The following is a 23,131-nucleotide window of genomic DNA, read 5'->3' on the forward strand; positions in this document are numbered from 1 at the left end:
TGAGATTGTTCACTTATTTGTGAGCTAATTTAAAATGTCATGTAAAAAAGGTCTACCCTATCTGTGGGCTATATGCCTTACTTCAGTGATTGTTGATTAATTGTAAATGTGGATTAACAAGGGACCTCAGCTTTGGGATAAAACAGATAAAATATAGGCTTAGTCGTGCAATAATATATTATATATACTGTATGAAATATATTTCAAATGTATTCATCAACATGGGACTGCACAGAACATCAACACTTTTATTCCATATGTCACAGTAATGACCATGACCTATTGAGCTAAAATGGAGACGGAAAGCCTGTACTGTGAAATAGTTGGTAGTTCATATAGGCAGCTGAATAATCACTTACTGAGGTACTGTCACACATTTTAAAGACTTTCCTTAAAATAACCAGGAAACTCTGAGTAAACGAAACTGAAGTTTTATTACGCCTCTAAAATATGAGTGCTGCTATACCCTGCCACTAATTCTACACCAAGATGGTGCTGTTCACACTAGCTATTCACCGTTCACTGTAATCAGAACAAACAATATGCAAAGTAGAGGAGACATCTGTGTGGAGGTCAAAATATTTATTTAAGCGTCTCTTTATGGAGAGAGTGGCATGATGATTGCAGCCTGAGTGAGTGGAGAATGGGTAGAATTCACCGATGAATAAATACAGGGCTTTAAATATTGTATAGCTAATCAAAGTATACATCACATTGAGTATGATATAGTCCAACAGTCCATTAAGTGCTACCGAAAAGCAGAGTGTTAGTATTGTGATATGTATACTCTATATACAGTAGTATATAGCTAAATAAATAAGAAGCTTAATATTTAATGTAAAAGATTAGAATCAATTGCCAATAACAAGTCATGGGCAAACATCCTATTATTTCACACAGCGGCACTGATACTTTATGTTCCCTGCTCTTTCTAAATAAAGACTTTCTGAAAAAACAAGATAGTATTGTGATACAAACCACATGTACTGTAGGATTGTTTTTTTTTTTGTCTTTTTATGTTTTGTAGTGATTAGTGACAGCTATCAGATCGGGATCATTAGATCATGTATTTGACTGCAATAGATCTGATGTTTTTCCTTAATTGGCTCAGTCATTTTTGTATCACCAGTAGATACCACACTAATTTAACATATATTTGCAGAATCTTAGATCAATTAACAAATACAGGAATTACAGAGTAATTAAACATATACTGTCGTAGATGACTTTAATATTGAAACCTAGCATCACTGTCACTGTTCTTTTGTGAAGGAGTGCCATATTTGACTTGGTCTGCGACTGCTCTCTGCCTCCTATCAATTAAAAACACAAAAGTTTAGAACAAAAACAGATACATGATTGAGAGTTCTGCAACTTAGCACCTTATAAAGCTGTAACTAAGATCATGGAATAGACTCCATACAGATATAACTCACCCCAATTTGTGCAAAACAATAATGACGACACCTAATATTGTCACAACCAAGAGGCTGTACACAACTTTATCTAGATGATCTGCAAAAAGAATAAGACTGGTGTCATGATAGGCATTAAATGTAGACATTTAGACTGTGGTGGTACAGTAATCACTCTAATTTACTAACTGAATAATAGTCTAATTTACTAATGGCTAAACTTTACAGTTAAATTTAGTTTCATTGACAATGTAAGCATTTACTTTTATTTGAATTGTATTTACATTTAGTTGAATGAAGGTGCAATTAGACTTCAATTTACCATTCCAAGGAACTTACCACTCCACCACCACTGTGCAGATATCCAATCAGTTGCCTCTGACGACGGATCAGGAGCTCCTGTTATAGCCAAATGAGTCACTGAAGATTGGATACAAGGTTTCCTGTATTAACATTTTCATTTTCAACACAACAGTGATTAATCAATTATTTGTATATTCTAACTCACTAAACATGGACTTGTTGTGTAGAAGCTGATGGAGTTTGTTGCATTTGTGGAGCTCGTAGATGGGCAGGCCATCACAGTTGCACGGTTGCTGAAGCATAGTGCCCATTGAGGCCACCAATGCCATTCTGCATTCTCTTTCTTGGCTCCAACTCAGCTGTGAGTCAATGAGATTAACCCACTCGGAGTAGGAATCGGCGTCAAGGCCAACTGGCTCAATTCCCAGGCATTTTGACAAGAGGGTGCCAAATCGTTCCCTGTGGATAGCGATAATAACCGGCAGATGCATTAGTTTAGTAAGTTATTACTTACACATGCTAACTACTTCACACTGAAGAACAAAAATAGTCATAAAAAAATACAGTGCACAGGAACAGAAGAGTTTAGCCTGTCAACTTCGATTGCTAACTTCACTGCCACTGAAGAGCATGGAAATCACCTGCACATCTGGCTCTCCACACAGCTGTCCAACATCTCCAAACAAGTCCAGTCTTCCTCAGTGTCCTCACATGTGCCACCATGCAGATTGGCTCTCGCCACCAGACACTCCTGGTCCTCTGGATTGCACCTGCAGAAGACCATCCTCTCCGCCATAGTCTGTGGCATGCCCTTGTAAAACTGCTGAATTCTCTGGCCACACTGTGATTGGTTGCACGGGCTCGAACAGGCCTTCACCAGCGGCACCATCCGTCTATTGCAGGCTTCAAGCTCAAGGCAGACGTTCATTTGTCCACTACAAGAATAGCTCATGCCAGGCGCTAAATGAGGGAGAACAGAGAAGAGAAGGAAAAGAAAAAACAAGACTTACTCAAGCCAATTATTAGTCACTGCAATTCCCAGCATCTCAAAAAAAAAAAAAAATGTCACTGCACTCTTCTGGAAAACTCGAGTAAATGGAGACATTACCATATCCTGAGAGACCGCTATCTGGCCATTTCATCTTGGGAACCGTCTTCTGTTCAGCTGCAACACATTAAACACCAACTGCCATGAGGAGGGAAAGGAGCGTTCTCTTTTTTGTAGAGCAATGTACAAAAAAAGTCACCAATCAACACAGAACACATACGACTGAGTAAATATATTCAAAAATATTCATCAACGACCTTGACCTAATGGCCTTACAAACAAAACAAACAAACAATATTAACATCATTTGAACAAAACATCTTACAGTACATACACCTTTGGTTGTTTTGTTCCAAAGTTGTAGTCATGAATAAAAGTTGACTCTCTGCAACGTTGTGAATACAAGGGTTTTCATGGATGAGACGCCAAAGCGCCAGGCACTTCCTCCTGCCTCTGTTGCACGTGCACTGGCCGAGCTGGCTTCTCCTGAGCTCTTCCCATAGGGACAGGCAGAGCGAAGAGACCGCCCTGCTTTTACAGTTTGAGCCGTCCATGTGACAGAGGGCCCTCATGGTCTTATAGGCCGTAGCACACTCATGGTTCTCCTGGCAGCCCTGAAGGGCACGAGTGCAGCTTACAGGGGCTGGACCAGACTTTGGGATCAGCTCTCGAGGACTCCAACGTGTCTTAGCATAGGAGTTCACGTCATCTGTAGATTGGAGCCATTCATAAATACTTTTTATTTATTTATTTTATCTCTGGGGCACAGTGGCTAACAGGTTGACTTTCTGTGCTTGAGTGCGATTTTCTACTTTCTTATTAGCACATATAGCATCTAGGAAGAGGAGACACTGAAGTTGCTATAACCAGTTCTGAGCAGCTAAGTAAACAGTACACTATTGGGTGTTCTCATCACAAAGCCCCTGCATGGTGTAAAACAAAACATAGTGGCAGCAGTTTATTTCAACCAAACCTCAGAACATCTGAACTCACATACTCCCGTAATCAACTGATTACATTCTTCAAATGGCTAATTAGTTGAGTTTGGTGTGGTCCTATTCTGTTGGATTCAAAATCTCCAGCTGCTTTGATCCTGTGTGTGTATGTGTGTGTGCGTCTGTATGTGTACATAATCTGTCTGCATGTGTGTGTCTACTCTCTCCCTCTCTCTCTCTCTCCGTGTGTGTATGTGTGTGTGTGTGTGTGTGTGTGTGTGTCACATGTGTGTGTATGTGTGACCGAACAGACCGAACCTGAAAGAGAGCTACATAATAGGAGCATCTGTACACATTACCTCTGTGCTGTTGGCAGGATGCAGTAAGCAGGTTCAGGAGGGTGCATGGCTCTTCTTCCCACTGGCAGAAGCATCCTCTCCGTATGGAGATGCCACTCAACATGAACTGAATGGTCATGTTACAGATGACAGGGTCTTCCAGTTGGCAGGGTCCACCTGCACACCAACATGCCCAAAGAGAAATGTGGAACCAGACAAATGGGTGATTTCACAATGAGTGCAAGTGTTTTTTTCCCCCACTGTCACAAGGCCTTTAATAAAGTATTTGAAATCTAATCCTCCACTGGGCAAAAGTTGGTTCTGGTGACACATGCTCACCCGGCACAAAAGCATGAACATATATATCTGAATTTGCCACCATTCCAAATCAATCGTGTTGTGACCTTGTTAGAGAGAATGGGGAGTGAAATGTAGTTTAGCTCTAGGTTTGCCCTTAGGCCATTGCCACAGCACTGTTTTATTTAATACTCCGGTCCAGGGAGGCTTTGGCCCATTTCTCTAATCTCTGGATGTGATCTATTCCCTTTTCTATCAGATTACGCCATGTGTTTATATCAGGGAAAAATGCACCAAAGGAGATGTGAGAGATATGCTAAATACCATACCTTCAATTCCACACATAGATTCGAGAGGATTGCCCTCTCTTTTGCACAAATTGTGTTCTGCTATGCATTCTTCTAAATTGTCAGAGCAGTCTTTAGGTTCAAAGAAAATCTTCACACCTAATATGTGTACAGCCAGAGCACCTGAAGCAGGAAAAAGAAAGTACCTTAGAGAATCTACATTCTGTCAAAACGTTTACATTTCCTCATAAAATGGTTGGAAAACAAGAAGAACATCATTTTTATACCAGAGACGAAAGTGAATGTTGTTCATCATTCATCTTTGGTCCTAATAATAATATTATTTTACCCATCCACCTTAATAAATTCACCGTACTAAAAACGTAGCCGTAATCTCCCTAGTCTAAAGCATGACATACAGATCAAAATAAGGTGTTTGTCTTTTTAAATCTCAGCAACATTTATACAGGTTAGCCTGCATGTTAATGTAAATCCGGAAGGGAAAAAAAGCCTTGTCCGTAGCCCACTTAGTATACGATTCGACCACCTGTTTGACTCTTTGACAACTTCAACAGGTTGCATCATGACACTATGTAAAATTCGCTTTAGATTAAACAAAAACATAGCCTAATCTAAACTCAGTATTTTCTTCATGCAAGGTACACTTTTGTTGGTTAACTTACCTATGACCAGAACAGTTGGTATCACTGATGCTCGCGACATGCTGTCAAAGTTCTGTCGCAGCTCCGCGGGGATGGCTGACTATTTGGCATGCGGAATGACGTCAGAAGACAATAACACCATTTACAGTAAATAATAAAAGAAAACAATAACACTCACTGACATTGTACTAGTGCTGTAGGTTACTGTATTGCATGTGTATTTTATGACCAAAAGAAATCCATTGCGTGGCATGTTTTTTTTTTTTTTTTTTTTTTTTTTATCTTACATCTGTGCTATTTATCGGACTTATCGAAGTGTTTTTTATCAACAGGACTCTTATAGAGCAAGGGAGACCAGCCTACTCTAGTCTTTTACATATTGCATGTATCCTACATTGATTGTCATTGAGCTAACATCACTGAAAAGTTCAAATGGCAAACTAGATAAAGTTTACATGTAAATACAATGTGTAGTTTACACATAGCAAAATAAAAAAAAAAACCTTAGCGTTACTAATTGGAGAGCTGATGAAAACATGAAAGTGTTGACTTCGATTATATTTGCCTGTTTTCACAGACACAACGTCTGTCTATGAAAATAGCAAAAAAAAAAAAAAAAAAATGAAAAAATTGCATGGGAGAGCAATTTGAGCCTTTGACACAGATGTGCTTTTCCCAGTGTAAAAGCGCTGGTTGCCTGGGTGAGAGAGATGTTTGTTTTCCTCAGATTGAATTTCAGGAACTGCTGAACCATCAGTGAATAAGGGCCATCAAACATCATGTAAATATTTATATGAAACATGCAAATATTCCAACCTGATAATTGCAGAGATAATGGTGGTGTGTTGAGTCACAGCTTTAAGCATCCCTTAGTGGATGGAACCTCCCTGTAGTAGCCTATATGTTTTTGGATTTATATTTAGTATGCAGGTATGCTCGAGTGACTACAATGACAGCAACAAGAACTAATTAGGAAACAATATTCATTCAGGAGCACACACAGTTTTATTTTAGAGATAAACTAAACAAAAAACATAGACTGTTCCCTGGGTATGAGGTCTACACAGGAGGGAGGTGGACAAAAATACTTTTTCATCTTGAGGAGCAACACAGTAATATTCAACAGGTTTTATGAATAATAATAATAATAATAATAATAAAAAGAAATTCAAAGACACACTGTAGCTTTGCTTGGTACTTGGTCTGTTGAAAGCCCCTGCAATAGCACTGATGCACTGTTACGTGCCTATGTCTCCACATGACAACTTCCATCAAGTCTACAACGGAAATAAATTACAATAAATTATGAAAACATTCATATCATGTCATATCATATCACCAAATAAACGTTGTCAGAAAGCAGAAATCACAAATAAATAAGAAAAATATGATAAATTGTATAGTTTTTCAGAAAACTATACAAATGCTTTTTAACCACACACCAATGTTTATCCATCCTGTTGTATTTAGTGTACTGAATGTAAGGAACCTGCTTACTGATTTCATCAGCAAATCAGCAGTCTATCCTCTAAAGTATGCATTTAAGTACTGGAAATGCATATAGGATCTTATTCCCCTTTTTGCTCGTTGATTTCCCTGCTCATTCCATATGATAACATTTAAAGTCTTCACACATCTGAGGATGATTGTGTGTGGTTGAATCTTTTTTAGTATTCTCACTGGCCTACAGCACATGGTCATATATGCGGGAGACGCTGTCAAGGTTGCTCATCTGAGTGGAGAGGGACTTCCGGCTCTCTGTGCTGGTTCTCGTTCTCACACGCTGTTTCTCCCCGGTCTCCTGGCGACCGTAGCAGTGGCAGGAGAATGCGGCTTTGAACTCCTCGCGAAACTTACCTGCAGGAATAAACGAGGAGAAGAAAAAAGGCAGAGACACCCTTTGAATCACAAAAAGCAGCTTTCTTTGAGTTTTGATATGCTGTCCTATTCAGTCCAGCTTTAAATCCCAGACCTCCCATTTTTTAACATGGTCCTTTAAAGGCAAAGGCTGAGCTTGAAAGTCTATTAGACATTTAATATGGCATGAAGAGAATACAAAAAAATATATAAAGGAACTGTTCTAAAGAGTGTAATTGAGACTTTGAAGTCTTATTTTCTCAAGCTTTAACATCTCAACCTTCATTATTATGGGAAGTTGTGAGTCTGGTGAACTGTTTGGCCTGTGATGACCTGTTGTGTCCAGTAGATGGGGTAAATGTCTGAAGGGCAGAGCAACTCACCACTGAGGAAATTATAAATGATGGGATTTGCTGCACTGTTCGCATATATCAGCCAGTGGGAGATGGTAAACCAGGCATACACTGTCTCTCTGTTGTTTGTGTACGCAAATGTCCCAAACACCCTGAAAATTATTATTCAAACAGACAAAAATACCCTCTCAATATAAGACATAGCTGGTGAATTACCCAAATTAATCACAGACATTTACTGTAATCAAACTGTGAAAATGACTTCACTGCTTCTTAGGACATAGAGTAGATGTGGGAATGGTATTTTTAGGTCACAATGCACTGGAATCAAGCAAACACTTCTATGTTTACTCTCAACATCTACCTGTATCTTGGCCTTGCAGACACAATACAGTACTACTTCATCAACCAGCCCACCAACCAACCAACCAAACCATCAACCAACCTTTTCATGACGTTGAGGACACTGATCGGCAGGTAGCACAGTGCGAACACAAAGAGGACCACGATCAGCATGCGAGCCGTCTTCCGCCGAGCTTTGACCTGCTTGACCTCCGCCGTCACGGCGCTGGTTTTCACCTTGACAGACGGACCGGAGCCCGACGCCAGGGTGGCACACTGCAGTGAGTGCCACTTCCTCTGCACTCCTGATGATGTTCCTGGAATCTGTTGAGGAAGGAAAGGGGGGGGGGGGCGGAGGGGCATGCTTTGAAGTGTGCTGTGCTTCTTTTCTACAGAAACACTTGGACACTGTTATGGCCCAGAGCTTTTAGTTCTCAAGAAACGTACCTGCTGACACCAAAGCTTGTGGCAGATTTGGATGTATGCCAGGACCATGAGGCAGAGTGGAGCAAAGTATGTGACGATGAAGAAACAGGTGTGGTAGACCTTGGGGTAGATCTCATCTGTGACGGAGAGAGTGCAAATGAATTTATCAACTAGGAAAATGCACCACTCTAAACAACGGCACTTAGGCTTCTGTTTTTATTGCCTTCCTGATGCTTGTCGTTATAGTGCTAGCAGTAGTTGTGAAAACTGTTTTTTTCTTTCTTTCTGCAATACGCAAAACATTTCAAATGTTCTGACTTCTGAGGATAAGTACTCAGATATGCTCAGGCTGCTCAGATATAAGGAGCACTGATGAGCTTCTTGAAGTTGTTCTTGCGTTCCCCTCTGAGGGAGAATTACTTCTGTTTTAGCTATCCTTAATTAATAATTGCTAAGAAAATCAGCACTTAAAAAGAAATGCCTTCACAGAGTGTGCCCAACAGGGAGAGAAAGGCAGAAAAGACTTAAGCTTTGGACACATTTTCCCGCTTTTGATGCATTTAATCATTTAGCAGAGCCACCGCTGTCTGGTATCAATGTTTGAAGTTCATTTAATCACTGTCAGAAAAGACTTTTGAGATGGTTTAACTGAAGAATAAATTGTTTTCAGGGCTCTTGTTGGCAAACTAGCAATTGACACGGCACATTGTCTGATGGCTGTTATCATAAAAGCTTCTTCTGTGTTTTTTGTGCGAGTGTCATTGTCACAAGTTGAATCAATTCAGCATTCTCTCACCAATATGACAAGGCAATAGAATCTCTTTTTGCGCCAACTGTCAGTGGCTGACATTGAAATAATGTGTCACCAAGACATTACAGCTTCTATATTTGGGTAACCTAGCTTTCGTATCAGCAGCAATGAAGAAAAATGGCTTTCTGAGTTACCAACTTTGAGGCCTGTCTCTTCAGGTCAGTAATGTGTTAATGGATGCCACACAAGCCAATGACTACAGCAATGCAAGGTGACTTGCCTGTCAGGTGGTAACCTGAATGACATTTCAAATATAGTGCTGCTCTCAAAGATATTGTAGAAGAATAATGGGGTGTTAATGAAGTTCACTTTGATTTGCTCAGTAAACTCAGGTGTTATTGACTAAAATAGCTATGTCCATCTGTGTCTACAATATCTTTTGAAGACTATTTCATCATACGGTTCCCTGTGTACCTACTGTAGCCTGGCACAGCCATCCGTAAGCTTCTGCTCAATTTCATTTCCCTTCACCATTGGGTCTGATTCCATTAAACTCGATTTCTCAGGATGCATTCCATCCGGACCAATCAGAGAACGGGGGGATGGGGGGAGGCGGGTGTTATCGATGACATCGAGCATATGCATGTTGTAGTCTCTATAGCTGTCATGACCAAACATTAGCGATTGGGTAAAATCAGGCCCAGTTCACGCCTCCTGCCTAAAATCGATGCTGAATGGAGTAGGTCCCGACCCTCTGTACGATATTAGTACGAGGGTTTGATATGACCAGGCTACTGTGTACCCTGCTATAGCTTTGACATCTTCCAATAGAGCCGCTGGCCCCTGACTTCACAGAAGCTGAGTGACACAGAGTCAGAGCATCAATAGCGGACACCTGGATGGCGTTTATGTGCTGGCATCCTGCCTTTTCACAGTTTACCTCTTCAAGTGCACACCTAAACAAAGTCCTATCTCAAGTGGTTTTGGAAAGTGGGGCTCATGGCGGTGTGTGTTTTTGGAAACCACTACAGATTCCCCCTCTGATAAGTGCACAGCTGATGAACCTCTGTTTGTTTCAGCGAAGCCACACGGAACCAGACGGCACAGAGTCGGCACTATGGAACTGCAGCTGCAGGGGCTTCAGCCAGGTTTTCTTACCGCTCCAGTGCTCGTCACACACAGTGAAGAGGCTGGTTTTGTTGGTGAGCTCTGGGAACTGACTGCACTCCATGACAATGGCCTGGGGGATCATGATGATGCAGGACACCACCCAAATGAGGAGGATGGACTTGCGCGCCCGCTTAGCCGTGCTCTTGAACATGAGCGGGTGGCAGATGGCGTACCAGCGGTCCTGAGCGATGCAGCTGAGGGTCAGCACAGAGACGGACACGGAGATGGTCTGCCGGGAGGAGGGAACACAGCGTTAACGGGAAAAGAAAGTGCCAAAATGAAAGGATGAAGCAATAAAATGAAGGAGGAAGAGAGGGAAGGAAGCAAAAAGACAAACTGATAGCAGAAGAATCTAGATTGAAATGAATTCGTGAGAAATAAAATACTCAACAATAATGTAAAAGCCTCATCACTCGCTAAATGAAAACAAACCTTTACTGTCGCATATGGACTTGAACACAGCGTTAACGGGAAAAGAAAGTGGCAAAATGAAAGGATGAAGCAATAAAAGGAAGGAGGAAGAGAGGGAAGGAAGCAAAAAGACAAACTGATAGCAGAAGAATCTAGATTGAAATGAATTCGTGAGAAATAAAATACTTAACAATAATGTAAAAGCCTCATCACTCGCTAAATGAAAACAAACCTTTACTGTCGCATATGGACTTTGTAGGACATTCAATTTATATTACATTTGCTTACAAAGGTACACCAGATGCAGAAAACATTTTTAGCCAAAAGCACATAGTGAATTTGATTGTAACTGCCCATCTGTTGGAGCTGAAAGGGGCATTGATGTGTTTTTATTAGGGAACACCTGTTGAATACTGAAATAAGCTCTATATAACTACCGTTATGCTCTATATACTACTGTCACGGTCAACAATGATGCTGAGTATTCTGTCAAATGAATGTAAGTGACATTACATTCTGCTCAACTCCTTGCTACAGCTATCTGACTCACACGTTGTAAAGGTCACAAGAGGTCGTTAGAGTTCCTCAATGCTACATGAAAAATACATTCCTCTTCCTGTCTAGAAAGATGAATGTACAGTATGTGATCATGATCCAAAGTTTTGAACTCTCTCTCTCTCCATCCATCTCTCTCTCTCTCTCTCTCTTTCCCTCTATGAGAAATAGATGAGAAATAGAGCGCAATTCAAGTATGCCTACTTGAGAGGGAAATGATCAAACTAAACAGTAGGAAAAAGAGACATAAAAAGTGCGAACAGAAATGTAATGTGCAAAGTTATTGGAATGGAAATAAATGTAACCACCTTCAACATACTTGTGAAGACATTTTCAACAAATGTAGTTGGTTTGCACAGTTAACTTTGTCAAGGCTGGTGGCTAGCATTATTATCATCAAGGGGTGTGCTATCTAATACCTCCGGATTGCTTTGCATTGAGGTGATACTTCAGACTTGACAAACTCATATGGTAGGCAACAGAAATTCCTTACTGCAGAAATAGTAGAGAATGATGCTCCTGTCAACAGGAGTGGTCTGGGTGAAAGCCCCACATCATCACATACCCTTCACCATACCAAGAGATTGGCAGATTGTTTTCTTTTTCAGTTAGTCTATTAGCTGGTTTGATTTAGAGAGAGAGAGAGAGAGAGAGAGAGAGATAGGTAGATAGATAGATATATCTGTGTGTGTGTGCGTGCGTGCCTGCTTTCATGCATGTGTCTGTCTGTCTGTTTTACCACTGGTGACCAATCAAATACTGTATATCTTGTAACTGCATCATATTGATGATCATGTGTTTGTTTGTGTGTTTTTAGAGTATCTCAACAGATAATTCAATTCACACATCCCACTGGTAATACTACATTACATGTACATATAATAAACAATTACACAAATACAACATAATCTGAGACACAAAAATGTAAAGATTATGCCACAGGTCCTATAGGCTAATGCACTACAATGTGTGCGGGTGTGATTCCAATGACAACAATGATGTCAACAGAGAAAGTCAATCATCTGTCTGTTGATAGATCTGGCTGTGAACTTGCAATAAAAGGGAGAACTGACATTTTCAAGAACTCCTTGTCAATCGTTGATGATAAAAGAGAGAAATCTATAACAACAAAACAATTAATCCAATTCATTCTGAAGAGGGATACAACTTGTACATTTGTCCATAGACTGCAAAATGCCAGGGCACTTAAAGCACATCACTGGCAGACACAAATTAATGTTCTATTGATTGCCACTGAGAGAGGCCTGGTCCCGACAGATCCCTATCTAGCCTGTATTGACAGTGGGAAAGTTAGGGAAGTTGCCTATTGCTTCAAACGATAGAGAAGCCACAAAAGGTTTTTACAAGCTACAAAGTATTCTGAAGTTGAATGTATACATGTATAATGTCCATTTATTTGAATGAAATGTAAGTTCTGTTTTCTTTTATTGTGGAGATGATTAACACAATTTTAACCAGGAGCATTGGAAGCGTTTGAGTGCAAAGAATTTTAAATAATACAATAAAAGGTTTCAAAGCATATTGCAAAGCCTTTACCTGCAAGTATGGAACCACTTTACAAAGGGTGCTCCCAAAGAACCAGGTTTCGGTGATATCCACAACAAGACTTGCCGGTAGACAGATGACGGTGACGAGGATGTCAGCAAAGGAGAGGTTCACAATGAAACAGTTGGTTACTGTGCGCATGTGGTGATTTTTCCACACTGCAAAGCAAACTGAAACAATACAAACACTGATATACTTTCTGCATCAATTGGAAGACATCAATAAGACATAACGATAAAACAGAACACTAAAATAGTCTCAGATTTTTAACTGTTTGATTATTATGTCTGATTGATAAGTTTGTAGCTGTATCACCCTGCTCTTTGAATTTGTGAGACAAGTGAATCTTGAGTTTTGAATTTTGTGTTCAGAGCAGCATGCGCTATAGGCCTGTCGGTCAGGCCAAGATACTCGGGATACTAATTGCATGATGATCAGTGTTCAAAATGAATCAAATGCAGCACGGGCCCTCATTTTATTGGCTGAGCCAGACTTAGGACTTTTCAGTACTACGTCCCGCAGTGTTTTATTTATTTATTTTTTAAGTATATATTTTTAGGCTTTTTAGGCCTTTAATGCCAGAGACAGTGGAGAGTAGGGGTGAGATCCGGAAAGGACCAGGGGGTGGGAATCGAACTCGGGTCGCCGGCGTACGGTGCAGGTGCCCCAGCCAGTTGCGCCACAGCTGGGGCCAGTGTTTTGGTTTTTAACATTTTAGACAGTGAATGTGTGTGTGTGAGTATGTTCATGCCTGTGTTTATGTGTGTTTATGCCTGTGTGTGTGTTTGTGTGGGTATGCATGTGTACTGTGTGTGTGTGCCTGTTTCCTGTGTCTTATGTGTGCATGTGTGTGTGCCTGTGCATGCGGTTGTGTGTGTGTGTTTATGTGTGTGCTTCGGTGTGTCTGAGTGTGTGCGTGCCTATGCGTATGTCTGTCATCCATGTGGGGCAACATGCCCACCAAGTTTCGATGGCCAAGAATGGCCAGGCAGGCTGTTTCTAAAATATATCTCCATACGATACGGGAGGCCACCGCTGCAGGCTACTCACTCCATAGAGGGGAATAACCTTGGGTGGCAAAGTACAATCTTGCCATCTGACCTTCTGACATTCTTTGTTTCCTCCCAAGTTAGCCTCTTCATCTAGGCTGGGTAAACCCAGCCTGATCTGCCGGCGATTTGAAGCTCAGGCTGGAAACCTGCACATCTATCTTTCCTGCTTCCTGTCCACGTGTGCTGGGTCCAATCACAAACTGGCTTATCCTCCAGGCACATATGGATCATTGGTCTGATTAGTTGAATGACTATTCAAGAGTTGAACTATGCCTATTGATCATGCCTCTTGTGCAGTAGAAATAAAGCGCAGACTCCCCAGACAAATGCTCAATCTTAAAAGAAAAAAGACATCTTAAGCTGACTGCATAACGTGATTATTTATGAGATTCTGATATGTTTTTCAACCATGACGTACATCAAGTCGAATCCACCTACTGTATTTCTAAAATGGTCATGGTGGAATAAGGTGAATAGCCAGACGGCATTGCTAACCAGTGCTTGCGGAGGCATGCCATGTATATGTCCAGATCATTTTAAGCATTTTGTGTTTCTCGCTCATTCTCACTTCTCAAATGTCTGACTGTCAAATTGTTTGACAATCGTTTGGTGTTAGACTAGCATAAGGCCAGATAATCGACTGTATTATGTGAGTGATTCTGAAGATCCACAGTTAGCTAGTTAGCAAACTAACGGTTTTACTTGGGAGCTCTGGATAAGAATATTGACCCATTTCGCTCAGCACTATTTCAGACTGCTGTTGCAGAGACTTGAGATGCAGCCAAAATGACCACAAGGTTAACAAAGCACTTTTAAGTGTTTAGTCATGTATTACCAGGTAAATATTTCAGAAGACAATGACAATTCATTGGGATGTAACAGAATATGATCTGGAATATGAGTCGCCAGAATAATACGAAAATATGATCAGGTTCTAAGATCAGGTTCTTCAAGTTCTATATCAGGCAATTTGTCATCAAACTCTTCAAGTGGATTGTGGACAAAAACAAAAGTAGGCCTAATCCTAAACCAGGCAACACTTCACTTATATTTCCACTACGATTGTCTGTGAGAAATCTGATCTGCCAACTGCCTAGCACCTACATATAGTATACTGTATATATTCATTCAGGATTCATCTCAAAGGTGTTCTTTTGGGTTGAGGTCAGAACTCTGTGCAGTCCAGTCCAGTTCATCTACACCAAACTCCTGTCATCCATGCCTTTATGGACCTTGCTTTGTGCACTAGCGCACAGTCATGTTGGGACAGGAAGTGACCATCCCCTAACTTCCCACAAAGTTGGGAGCATGGAATTGTCCAAAATCTCTTGGTTAAAAAGACCCTATGCAACTTTTTCATAGTCATAAAATCGCTTAGAAATCGTTGTTTTGCTTGACTGACCAGTTTTATCGAAAACAGTCACATTTCCTCCCGCCCCCAGTGTCCCTATCCGCTATAGTAACCTTGCAGTTTGTCTAGGAGGCGATCGCTCCTTGTTTACATCTGGAAGTCTGAAACGCGTAAGGAACAAGAAGAACCACGCTTGCAATTTATATATATATATATATATATATATATATATATATATATATATATGTATATATATAGTCTATATATGTATAAATATACACGCTAAAGCTGTAGGGGAAGCTCTGAGAAATATGCAAGCATAAAACGAGCGAAAACGAAAACCGAAACCGAAACCGGAGATGAAATCGCCAATCCTGCATAGTTTCTCTTTAATGCTGAAGCAGTCAGAGTTCCTTTCATTGGAACTCGGCGATGGCCCCTTCCTGTTCCACACTGCTATAGTTGCAAAGAGTGGACTGACGCCATTAAAAACCCCTATGGATTAAAGATGGGACACGTGACTGAAGTTCATATGTGAGTTAACGCAGATGAGCGAATACTTTTGGCAATATATTGTATACATACAGTATATATATGTACACACACATATATATAGTAGACCAAGATTATCTTGGTCTCAACATGAACTGCGGCACCCATTTCGCGACCATCAATATGGAGGAATGCCCCACTGTGACCCATTTCCTGTCTCAAAGCCTTTCCTGTCATGTGCCTAAGGCCAGCCAAAGGCTCATCTTCTAGCTTGTGAGTGACGAAAACGCCTCCAGTTCCCTCATTTAGATGTTAACATGAGTGGACTGCTGATAAGGATGCTATGTCCAGAATGCTTCAACAAAAGCACAGACACACCGTGGGCTAGTTTCAAGTGGATTCCAAGCACCAGAAATGTGTGCATCATACAAATGATGTTCCATGGCGTGTAGTCCTCTTAGCTTATTCTAATAGGGCCCTTCCGGTAAACTTGGATTCTTACTGGGAGTGTACTTTAAGTACACTATCATGAACATGAAAACTTGGGCTAGAAATGCAGATAGAGCAGGGTCAACCAGCCAATAAATCAAGAGGTGCAAGGTGCAAGCAGAGAGGGTTAAAGCGGAGTGAGAGGCGCAAACGTTCGATCATTTCCGCGTTCTGTCTTCGCAAAGGGGAGGGGGGCAAAATCCCCCTTTAAGCAGACCTGTTAACATTCGAACTGAACTGCTTGCTGCTTGACAGAGATCGATATCCCACTATGACGTCTTTGCGACACGCCTCTTTAAGCAGACCGGAACTGTTCGAATTTTGCTTCCATAGAGATGCATTACGTTGCTCTATCTTGTCAATAATTAAGGATCTTTGGTGCAAGTACATACCCTATTATGGTGTTTCATTACAATGATGCAGAGAAATTAAAAACGCATGGACAAGTGTTTGCTATCGGCTTTCAGATATGTTTTTTGAGTGCGCCAACTGTATCATCCTTGTCTTGATACTTTGATTGTCTTTCCTGTGTCTGTGTGATACGTTGCTTTGGAGTTGACAGGAGCCATTCTCAGTTCCCTGACTTCTTGCTGACCGAAAGACACCACAGTCAAGGTCAGCGAATCACTGTGGACCAGACTTGAATCTTGATGTGCCAGATTTGGGCCAAATCCGGGCCAGAGGAGGCTCCCACGTGTGGAAAATCCACATCAAACAGAAATGAATGATGCGGGGGGGTTGCACCGAGTGAGTCTCAAGGAAAAGGTACTGCAGATGGTACAGTATATCAAGGTAAGGGGGGGGGGAATGATGGGGTGAAATGATGTGGATGATTGACAGACACTGCCAACTAAGATGGAGAAGCTAAATTGATGAGCAGTGACATCTGGGCAATGACTCTGTTTATCGAAAATCTGTGAGCACATCGGCTCCAAAGCTGGGGCTTAGCTGTTTCTATCACGTCACTCTGTCAGTGGAGCCGAGCAATATACAGCTCTCTCATCCCTCTGGCTCCTGAGGAGGTTATCAGGCAGCCATAAAATCAATTGAGCAAACACCTGTGAAGATTGATTTCATTGACAAGATGTGTGTGTCATCCAACAGTTGTTTGGGCAGTGTGTCCCCTTTTGACCTTTTCTGTTTCTGTAAACGTAGCACTTTTCCCACTGCTGCATTTTTACAGCACACTGCAAATGTATCACGTTCACTGAGAATAAAGGAGTTCCGCTCTCTGAGCACATTCGGGGGCAATCTTGTGTTCTGCGTCCTTTGAGGAATATGCAAGAAAACATTGATTATCTCTCTCTGGAGCAAATCAGGATGTGACTCAGGTGTGGTATGGATTCTGCTGATCCGGGCGTGCGCTATAGTGTGTGCCTTAAAGCTCAGTGGAGTTAATAGGTCCGTTTCAGGTGTGTGACTCATATCACACTCTATTTATTAGATAGAAAATGAATTTCAAGTTGAGAATTGCAGTCTTTAACTGTGAGCAGTCATATAATGATGTTCACAAAAAGGTGCAATCAAATATAATTGATCCAATCCAATTACAGTGGTGCAGGACAATGCCCTGTGTATAATGCTAGTTGAATTTCCTGACAACAAGAAACAAGTTCATTTTGATTGTGGGCAACAATGAAATACTTCCCTTCCATTCATGTGCCTCTCGGAACACTGTTTGTAAATAGAGGCTGCTAAAATATGACAACAGAATTTCTTTGTGAAAAGACTGAGACATCGCTCCTGACAAAAGTGTGGTCATTTCCACCACAAGATCCAATAGCCTATATGATAGATTCATATTCCAGTGGTCAATTTGGAAAGCTCTTGACATAAGTGCACCTTAAAATGAATGCACATTCATTAATCATTGATTAATTCCAATAATTTAGATACAAATCAATTGAGGTAAGACAAAGAGGGAAAGTTGGAGAAATGTGCATGACAGTTATGATACATTTTCAGTTGTTTTTTATATCATAAAGTGTAAAGAGACTGTTGATTGTCTGATTGATTGACATTTGTGCCCAATACCACGTCTCTCATTTAATTGTCATGGCCACCTTCTCATTGTCATGACACTAATGAAAATGAATGTTCACCACCCTGTACAACTATTCCGTTAATTGTCTGTGTCAGAGTACTTAGAATGCGAGGGTGTTGAAATGCAAATTATGTGAAGGAAACATTTTTCCCTCGAACATTAAATGTACACTCGACAGAAAACGATTCCAAACGAATTGAATGTGGCACTCAAATGGAATAAAACTGTCCAGGGATTAATATGTCTTTCGCTGACTGCAGTTTCCTAACAATATTATGTTTAGTCTACACTGCTTTCACAGAAGAATGCAACAACTTTAAAACTTACCCAGCGCGTTTCCAATCAGAGAGACGAAGAAAACGATTATGTATCCCGCGATCAGAACCCATTCGTAATGTTTAGGCTGTAAATATTCCCAAATGTCATCTTCGTCTATGTGAGAGTAGAGCAGGATTTCCGTAGTATTGAAAACAGGCGTTTGAGGAGAGGACTCCGGTCTGGAGTCGGGATGGAGTGTGCCAGCCGACATCTCAGATACAGAATGAGCTACTGGAGTCTGCACTCAATATCGCCAGGTGACAAGAGAACATTTCTGCGCGCTCTCACATCAAAGCTTACTGGTAGCATGACGCACCTAAGCGCACTTTCCATAGCCAATCCATAACCACCAGTCTTACCAACTTATGCTTAGCTGCGGTCAGGTTTTTCCAATGAGTTTTTCCCGTCTTGATTGATTGATTGATGATTTGTTTGTTTGTTTATTTAGTATTGTTTGCGAATATCTGTCAGCGATTGATAGAATGGGCTGCATACTGGGCGGGCATGAAGCCCCACAAGGATGACACTTTGTTTTTTTTTTTTCTTTTTTTTTTTTTCGTTTTTTCGTCACCCACCCACCCACCGCTCTGCACCCCCCGAAAGGATGGTGAGTCGAACACCGTTTCTGTGAATATTTCGAGAACCGTGGGGCCTCGGATGACCAAATATTTTTTTTAAGTTATGTTATATATATACACACACAAATTATTTTGACTTTTGTATGCGGGTCACATAGGGATATGACGAAGGGAAAATATGTTGCTTTATCATGCATGACGCTCATCATGCATTGTGCTTAGGGCACCAAAGGACAGAGGGGCCACCAACATCTAGCCAATAAAATGGCTTGACTACAAACTGATTTTAAATCTTCTCAGAGAAGGTTTTCCAATGTCATTATGCACCAACAGCGTGTTTCATAAGGATTATACTTTTCGGTATCTCTCTCAATCTCCATAACTTCAACATTATCCTACTCCATTTCATTGGGATAGCGTCTGCGCGCGCACGAGAGAGAGAGAGAGAGAGAGAGAGAGAGAGAGAGAGAGAGAGAGAGAGAGAGAGAGAGAGAGAGAGAGAGAGAGAGAGAGAGAGAAAAGCAGATTTTTACTGACTTGTGTCAACAAAGACGAGGCTGCGGGAGATTGCGAAGTTATCCGGCTCCTCTTGCCGATGGTAAACTGTAGAGGCAGGGCACTTTCACATACTGTAAGCTGCACTCACTATGATTTGGAACATGGCAATAATGTGAAGAGTGGTCTTTGCCTTTGTGCAGTGGGACTAGTGAGTCGTGAAGTTTTCAATTATTCATTTTCCTTAAACTAGCATTTGCGAATTTTAATTGCAAACAGAAAATGTCTAGCTAGCATCATGTCATCATTACGCGATTCTATTTCCAACTGAATGAAGGCTGGTTATATCAACTTAATATCACGCGTATCATTGTTAATTTTATGCTAAATGTGCGAACAATGTTAGAATTTGTGGACTAGCCATCAACAACAATATATTACATTTAGCGCTTTTCACGACACTCAAAACGCTTCACAGTGAAGGGGGAACCTCTAACCACCACCAATGAGTAGCACCCACCTGGGTGATACACTGTAGCCATTATACGCCAGAAGGCTTACCACCTATATACTGCTTGAAGTTGAGAGTGAGGGAGTGAATGGGCCAATAACACTAGAGGGCGTGATTAGGGAGCCAGATCGAATGAGGTTGGTAATTTAGCCAGGACACCAGTGACTTCCTACCCTTTGCGATAAGTGCCATGGGATCTTAATGACCACAGTGAGTCAGGAGGACCTCGGTTTAACGTCTCATCCGAAGACTGCATCTCCTGCAGTACAGAATGTCCCCATCATTGCCCTGACTGGGGCATTGGGATACTTTTTTGGCCAGAGAGAAGAGTCACTTACTGGCCACCCACCACCAACACCACTCCTAGTAACAACTTAGTTTTGATGTCTCTCATCCAAGTACAATCCCATATCAGAAACAGTTACAGTAGGACGTTGTGTAAAATGTGAATAAAAACAGAATGTAATAATCTGCACATTTCTTAAACTCAAAAGGACACATAAAACTTATAAAAAGTTGAAAATTACCAATTTGACTATTCCATGGAAAATATATGTTAATTTTGAATTTGATGCTAGCAACATGTTTTTAAAAAAGTTGAGACAGGGGTAACAAAATAGCCTACTGGAAAAGCTGTGTAATGATTAAGAGAACAAAATTAAGAATGTTTCATAACTAATTAACACGATTGGGTATGAAAAAAGCATCCCAGAGAGACAGGGCCTCTTAGAATAAAATATATAGGGGTATTCATCACTTTGTGTGAACCTGTGTGCTGTACTGAAACAATGCCATTTAATGCTTCTTAGCACAAAATTGTGAAGTATTTTGGGAGTTAATCACCTACAGGACATGCTATTATTAAAACATTCACAAAATCCAAAGAAATCTTTGCAAACTAGAGCTGAAAAACAAATTGGATGACCATGGCCTTTTGGACCTCAGATGGCTCTGCATTAAAACTAGACCTGTTTCCAGATTCCAGGTCATTATACAGTATGGGTTCAGGAAAACCTCTCTGATAACCACTGTCTAGGTCACAGTTTGATACCCAATTCAAAAACTAGCCAAAACTGTATTGAGACATGATACAGAAATACCACCATCTTATCTGGGTCTGAGCTTGTTTAAAATGGGCTGAGATAATGTGGGAAAAGGTCATGTGGTTAGACCAATCAAAATTGCCATTCTTTTTGGAAATTGGACTCATCTGGGCTAAAAAGGAGAGGGCCTATCCAAGCATCCAACCTATCTGTTTTAGTGCTCAGTTCAAAACCCAACATCTATGGGGGGGGGGGGGGGGGCGCTGTGGCGCAACAGGCTTCAGCACTTGTGCCATGTACGGGTCCGAGTGCCTACGGGGACCCAGGTTTGAGTCCGACCTGCTGTCATTTCCCGATCCCACCCCATTTCTCTCTTTCACTTGCTTCCTGTCTCTCACTACTGTCCTATATAAATAAAGGAAAAAAGCCCAAAAAATATACTGAAAAAAACCCCAATATGATGGCGTGGAGGAGCATTAGTGCCTACAGCATGTGCATCTTGAACATTTGGCAAAGCACAATCAATTCTGAATGATGTATACAGGTTTTGAGTCGCAGGCAATATCTTTTCCAGGGAAGATCTTGAATATTTCAGGAAAACACAGCCAAAATAAATTCTGCACTGTACTGTAAATAGTAGGCTATTTCTCCATAAATGAAGAGTCAAGGTGCTAAAATGGCCTGTCTGCAGTCCAGATCTGTTAAATTAAGTGCATCATGGAATACAAAACTTGACTAATACCACATACTGTTGAGCAACTGAATTTCTATATCGTGGAGTAATGAGACGGCATTTCATTCTCAAATTCTCAACATTTCGTTTTAAAAAAACTGGTCTCCTCAGTTCCTAAACATTTACAACAAAATTTGAAGCAACACAGTGGAAACATTCCTGTCCCAAGTTAAAGTCAAATTCAATATAATTATATATTTTCCAATTATATATTGTGTAGCCTATAGATTCTATGTTGTCCAAATGTTCATTTTCACATTAAATTTATTATGTTGATATGTTGATGATTTGGGCTTGTACTAACTGAGCCAACACCTGCTTAGTTTCAGCTTTGTCTGTAAAATTTGCATTATATCTACATGTAGTATGCAGGTATGTGGTACATTGGACAGTGTTTTTCTGTTTTTTTTTTGTTTGTTTGTTTTTAGAAATGATCGATGACACCTTTTGTCATTTTCCTAGGCAACTGTTTTGTCCTATCCTTTTGTTTAAAGTGTGTAATGAACTCTCAGAGACATTTCACATAAAACCCATGTACAGTACAGTATGATCATTTGTGAAGGTCAGCTCAACATCAGGTGCATCAAGTGTGAACCGTACAGAAGGAATTGTGTTTTTGCCAGCAGCTGCCAAGCCCCTGCACTGAGCTGGAGAGAGCTCAACACTACGCGGGGGGGGGGGGGGGGGGGTAGTACAAAAGAGGCCAGGGAAGTGAGGTGTTGCTCAGAGCAGACTAGGTTGTCAGTTATTGCATGTTCACTTTGACATTTGCTGCTGGGCTTTCCACAAGTTCAATTCAATGCTCTGTCAAGAGATTCTGGATTCTGTTGGTAAGGTTGAAAATGGTTAACTCAACCACGTGGAATTCTTAAGATACAACATATTCTCCCTCACACAATTGTACTTTTATCCCACATCCTTGCTTTCTGCTTCTCAGTTATTATGACCTCAGTGTCTTATAAACTTAGCTTCCTAGTGTCACTGTAAAATCAGAGTAAAATGTAAAGTGTTCAATCTCAAAGGAGTACATTTAACTGGTTGGTATGTGTTAAATGACCCCCTTTTGATTTGATTGACTTAATTAAATTGGAGCTGTACACTCAAAATAGTGGGACAACACATTTTTTGGGGGGGCCATATGGCAAATGAGACTCTGCTATTAGTACTAGTTCTCTACAAATGTTCAGATTTCTCATACCAACAACAATAACAACATCAACAAAAAATTGTGTGACAGCCACTAATTAGTGGATTGGAGTCTTAATCCCATCCGGCTGGCATTTGTGTCAGTGGTGATTCTGGCAGTCCA

At 40.8% G+C, this 23,131-nt stretch overlaps 2 protein-coding genes across 3 annotated transcripts; both read right to left on the reverse strand.

Moving 5' to 3' along the window:
- Window positions 1-574: 574 nt before the first annotated feature.
- Window positions 575-4,771, reverse strand: gfral (GDNF family receptor alpha like). Of its 2 annotated transcripts, XM_062519863.1 has the most exons (8): window positions 4,666-4,771; window positions 4,061-4,216; window positions 2,827-2,883; window positions 2,360-2,678; window positions 1,924-2,177; window positions 1,755-1,835; window positions 1,437-1,515; window positions 575-1,313 (listed from the first exon to the last, which is right to left on the reverse strand). In XM_062519863.1, the coding sequence occupies exons 1-8, from the start codon at window positions 4,679-4,681 to the stop codon at window positions 1,229-1,231; spliced, it is 1,047 nt and encodes a 348-aa protein (XP_062375847.1). In that variant the 5' UTR covers window positions 4,682-4,771; the 3' UTR covers window positions 575-1,228. The 2 variants fall into 2 exon arrangements, with proteins under 2 accessions (XP_062375847.1, XP_062375848.1); XM_062519864.1 differs by lacking the exons at window positions 4,061-4,216; window positions 4,666-4,771 and adding an exon at window positions 3,101-3,249.
- A 2,198-nt stretch (window positions 4,772-6,969) lies between these two features.
- On the reverse strand, window positions 6,970-18,673 carry hcrtr2 (hypocretin (orexin) receptor 2). Its single transcript, XM_062519170.1, has 7 exons — window positions 18,472-18,673; window positions 12,708-12,886; window positions 10,173-10,413; window positions 8,285-8,400; window positions 7,941-8,161; window positions 7,526-7,647; window positions 6,970-7,142 (listed from the first exon to the last, which is right to left on the reverse strand). The coding sequence occupies exons 1-7, from the start codon at window positions 18,671-18,673 to the stop codon at window positions 6,970-6,972; spliced, it is 1,254 nt and encodes a 417-aa protein (XP_062375154.1).
- Window positions 18,674-23,131: the final 4,458 nt, after the last annotated feature.

This window comes from Sardina pilchardus, chromosome 18, assembly GCF_963854185.1.
Source record: "Sardina pilchardus chromosome 18, fSarPil1.1, whole genome shotgun sequence".
NCBI lineage: Eukaryota > Metazoa > Chordata > Actinopteri > Clupeiformes > Clupeidae > Sardina > Sardina pilchardus.

What these genes read in the sequence shown, in the direction of transcription:
- gfral (XM_062519863.1), bottom strand. An exon ending in TAGCGGTCTCTCAGGATATG is followed by an intron (nt 2,679 to 2,826) that starts GTAATGTCTCCA and finishes TCCCTCATTTAG; the next exon opens with CGCCTGGCATGAGCTATTCT. An exon ending in ATTGTTTTGCACAAATTGGG is followed by an intron (nt 1,314 to 1,436) that starts GTGAGTTATATC and finishes TTTAATTGATAG; the next exon opens with GAGGCAGAGAGCAGTCGCAG.
- hcrtr2 (XM_062519170.1), bottom strand. Translation starts at nt 18,673, where the DNA reads ATGTCGGCTGGCACACTCCATCCCGACTCCAGACCGGAGTCCTCTCCT. An exon ending in GTGTGACGAGCACTGGAGCG is followed by an intron (nt 8,401 to 10,172) that starts GTAAGAAAACCT and finishes TCTCCGTCACAG; the next exon opens with ATGAGATCTACCCCAAGGTC. An exon ending in GTCCTCAACGTCATGAAAAG is followed by an intron (nt 7,648 to 7,940) that starts GTTGGTTGATGG and finishes AATAATTTTCAG; the next exon opens with GGTGTTTGGGACATTTGCGT.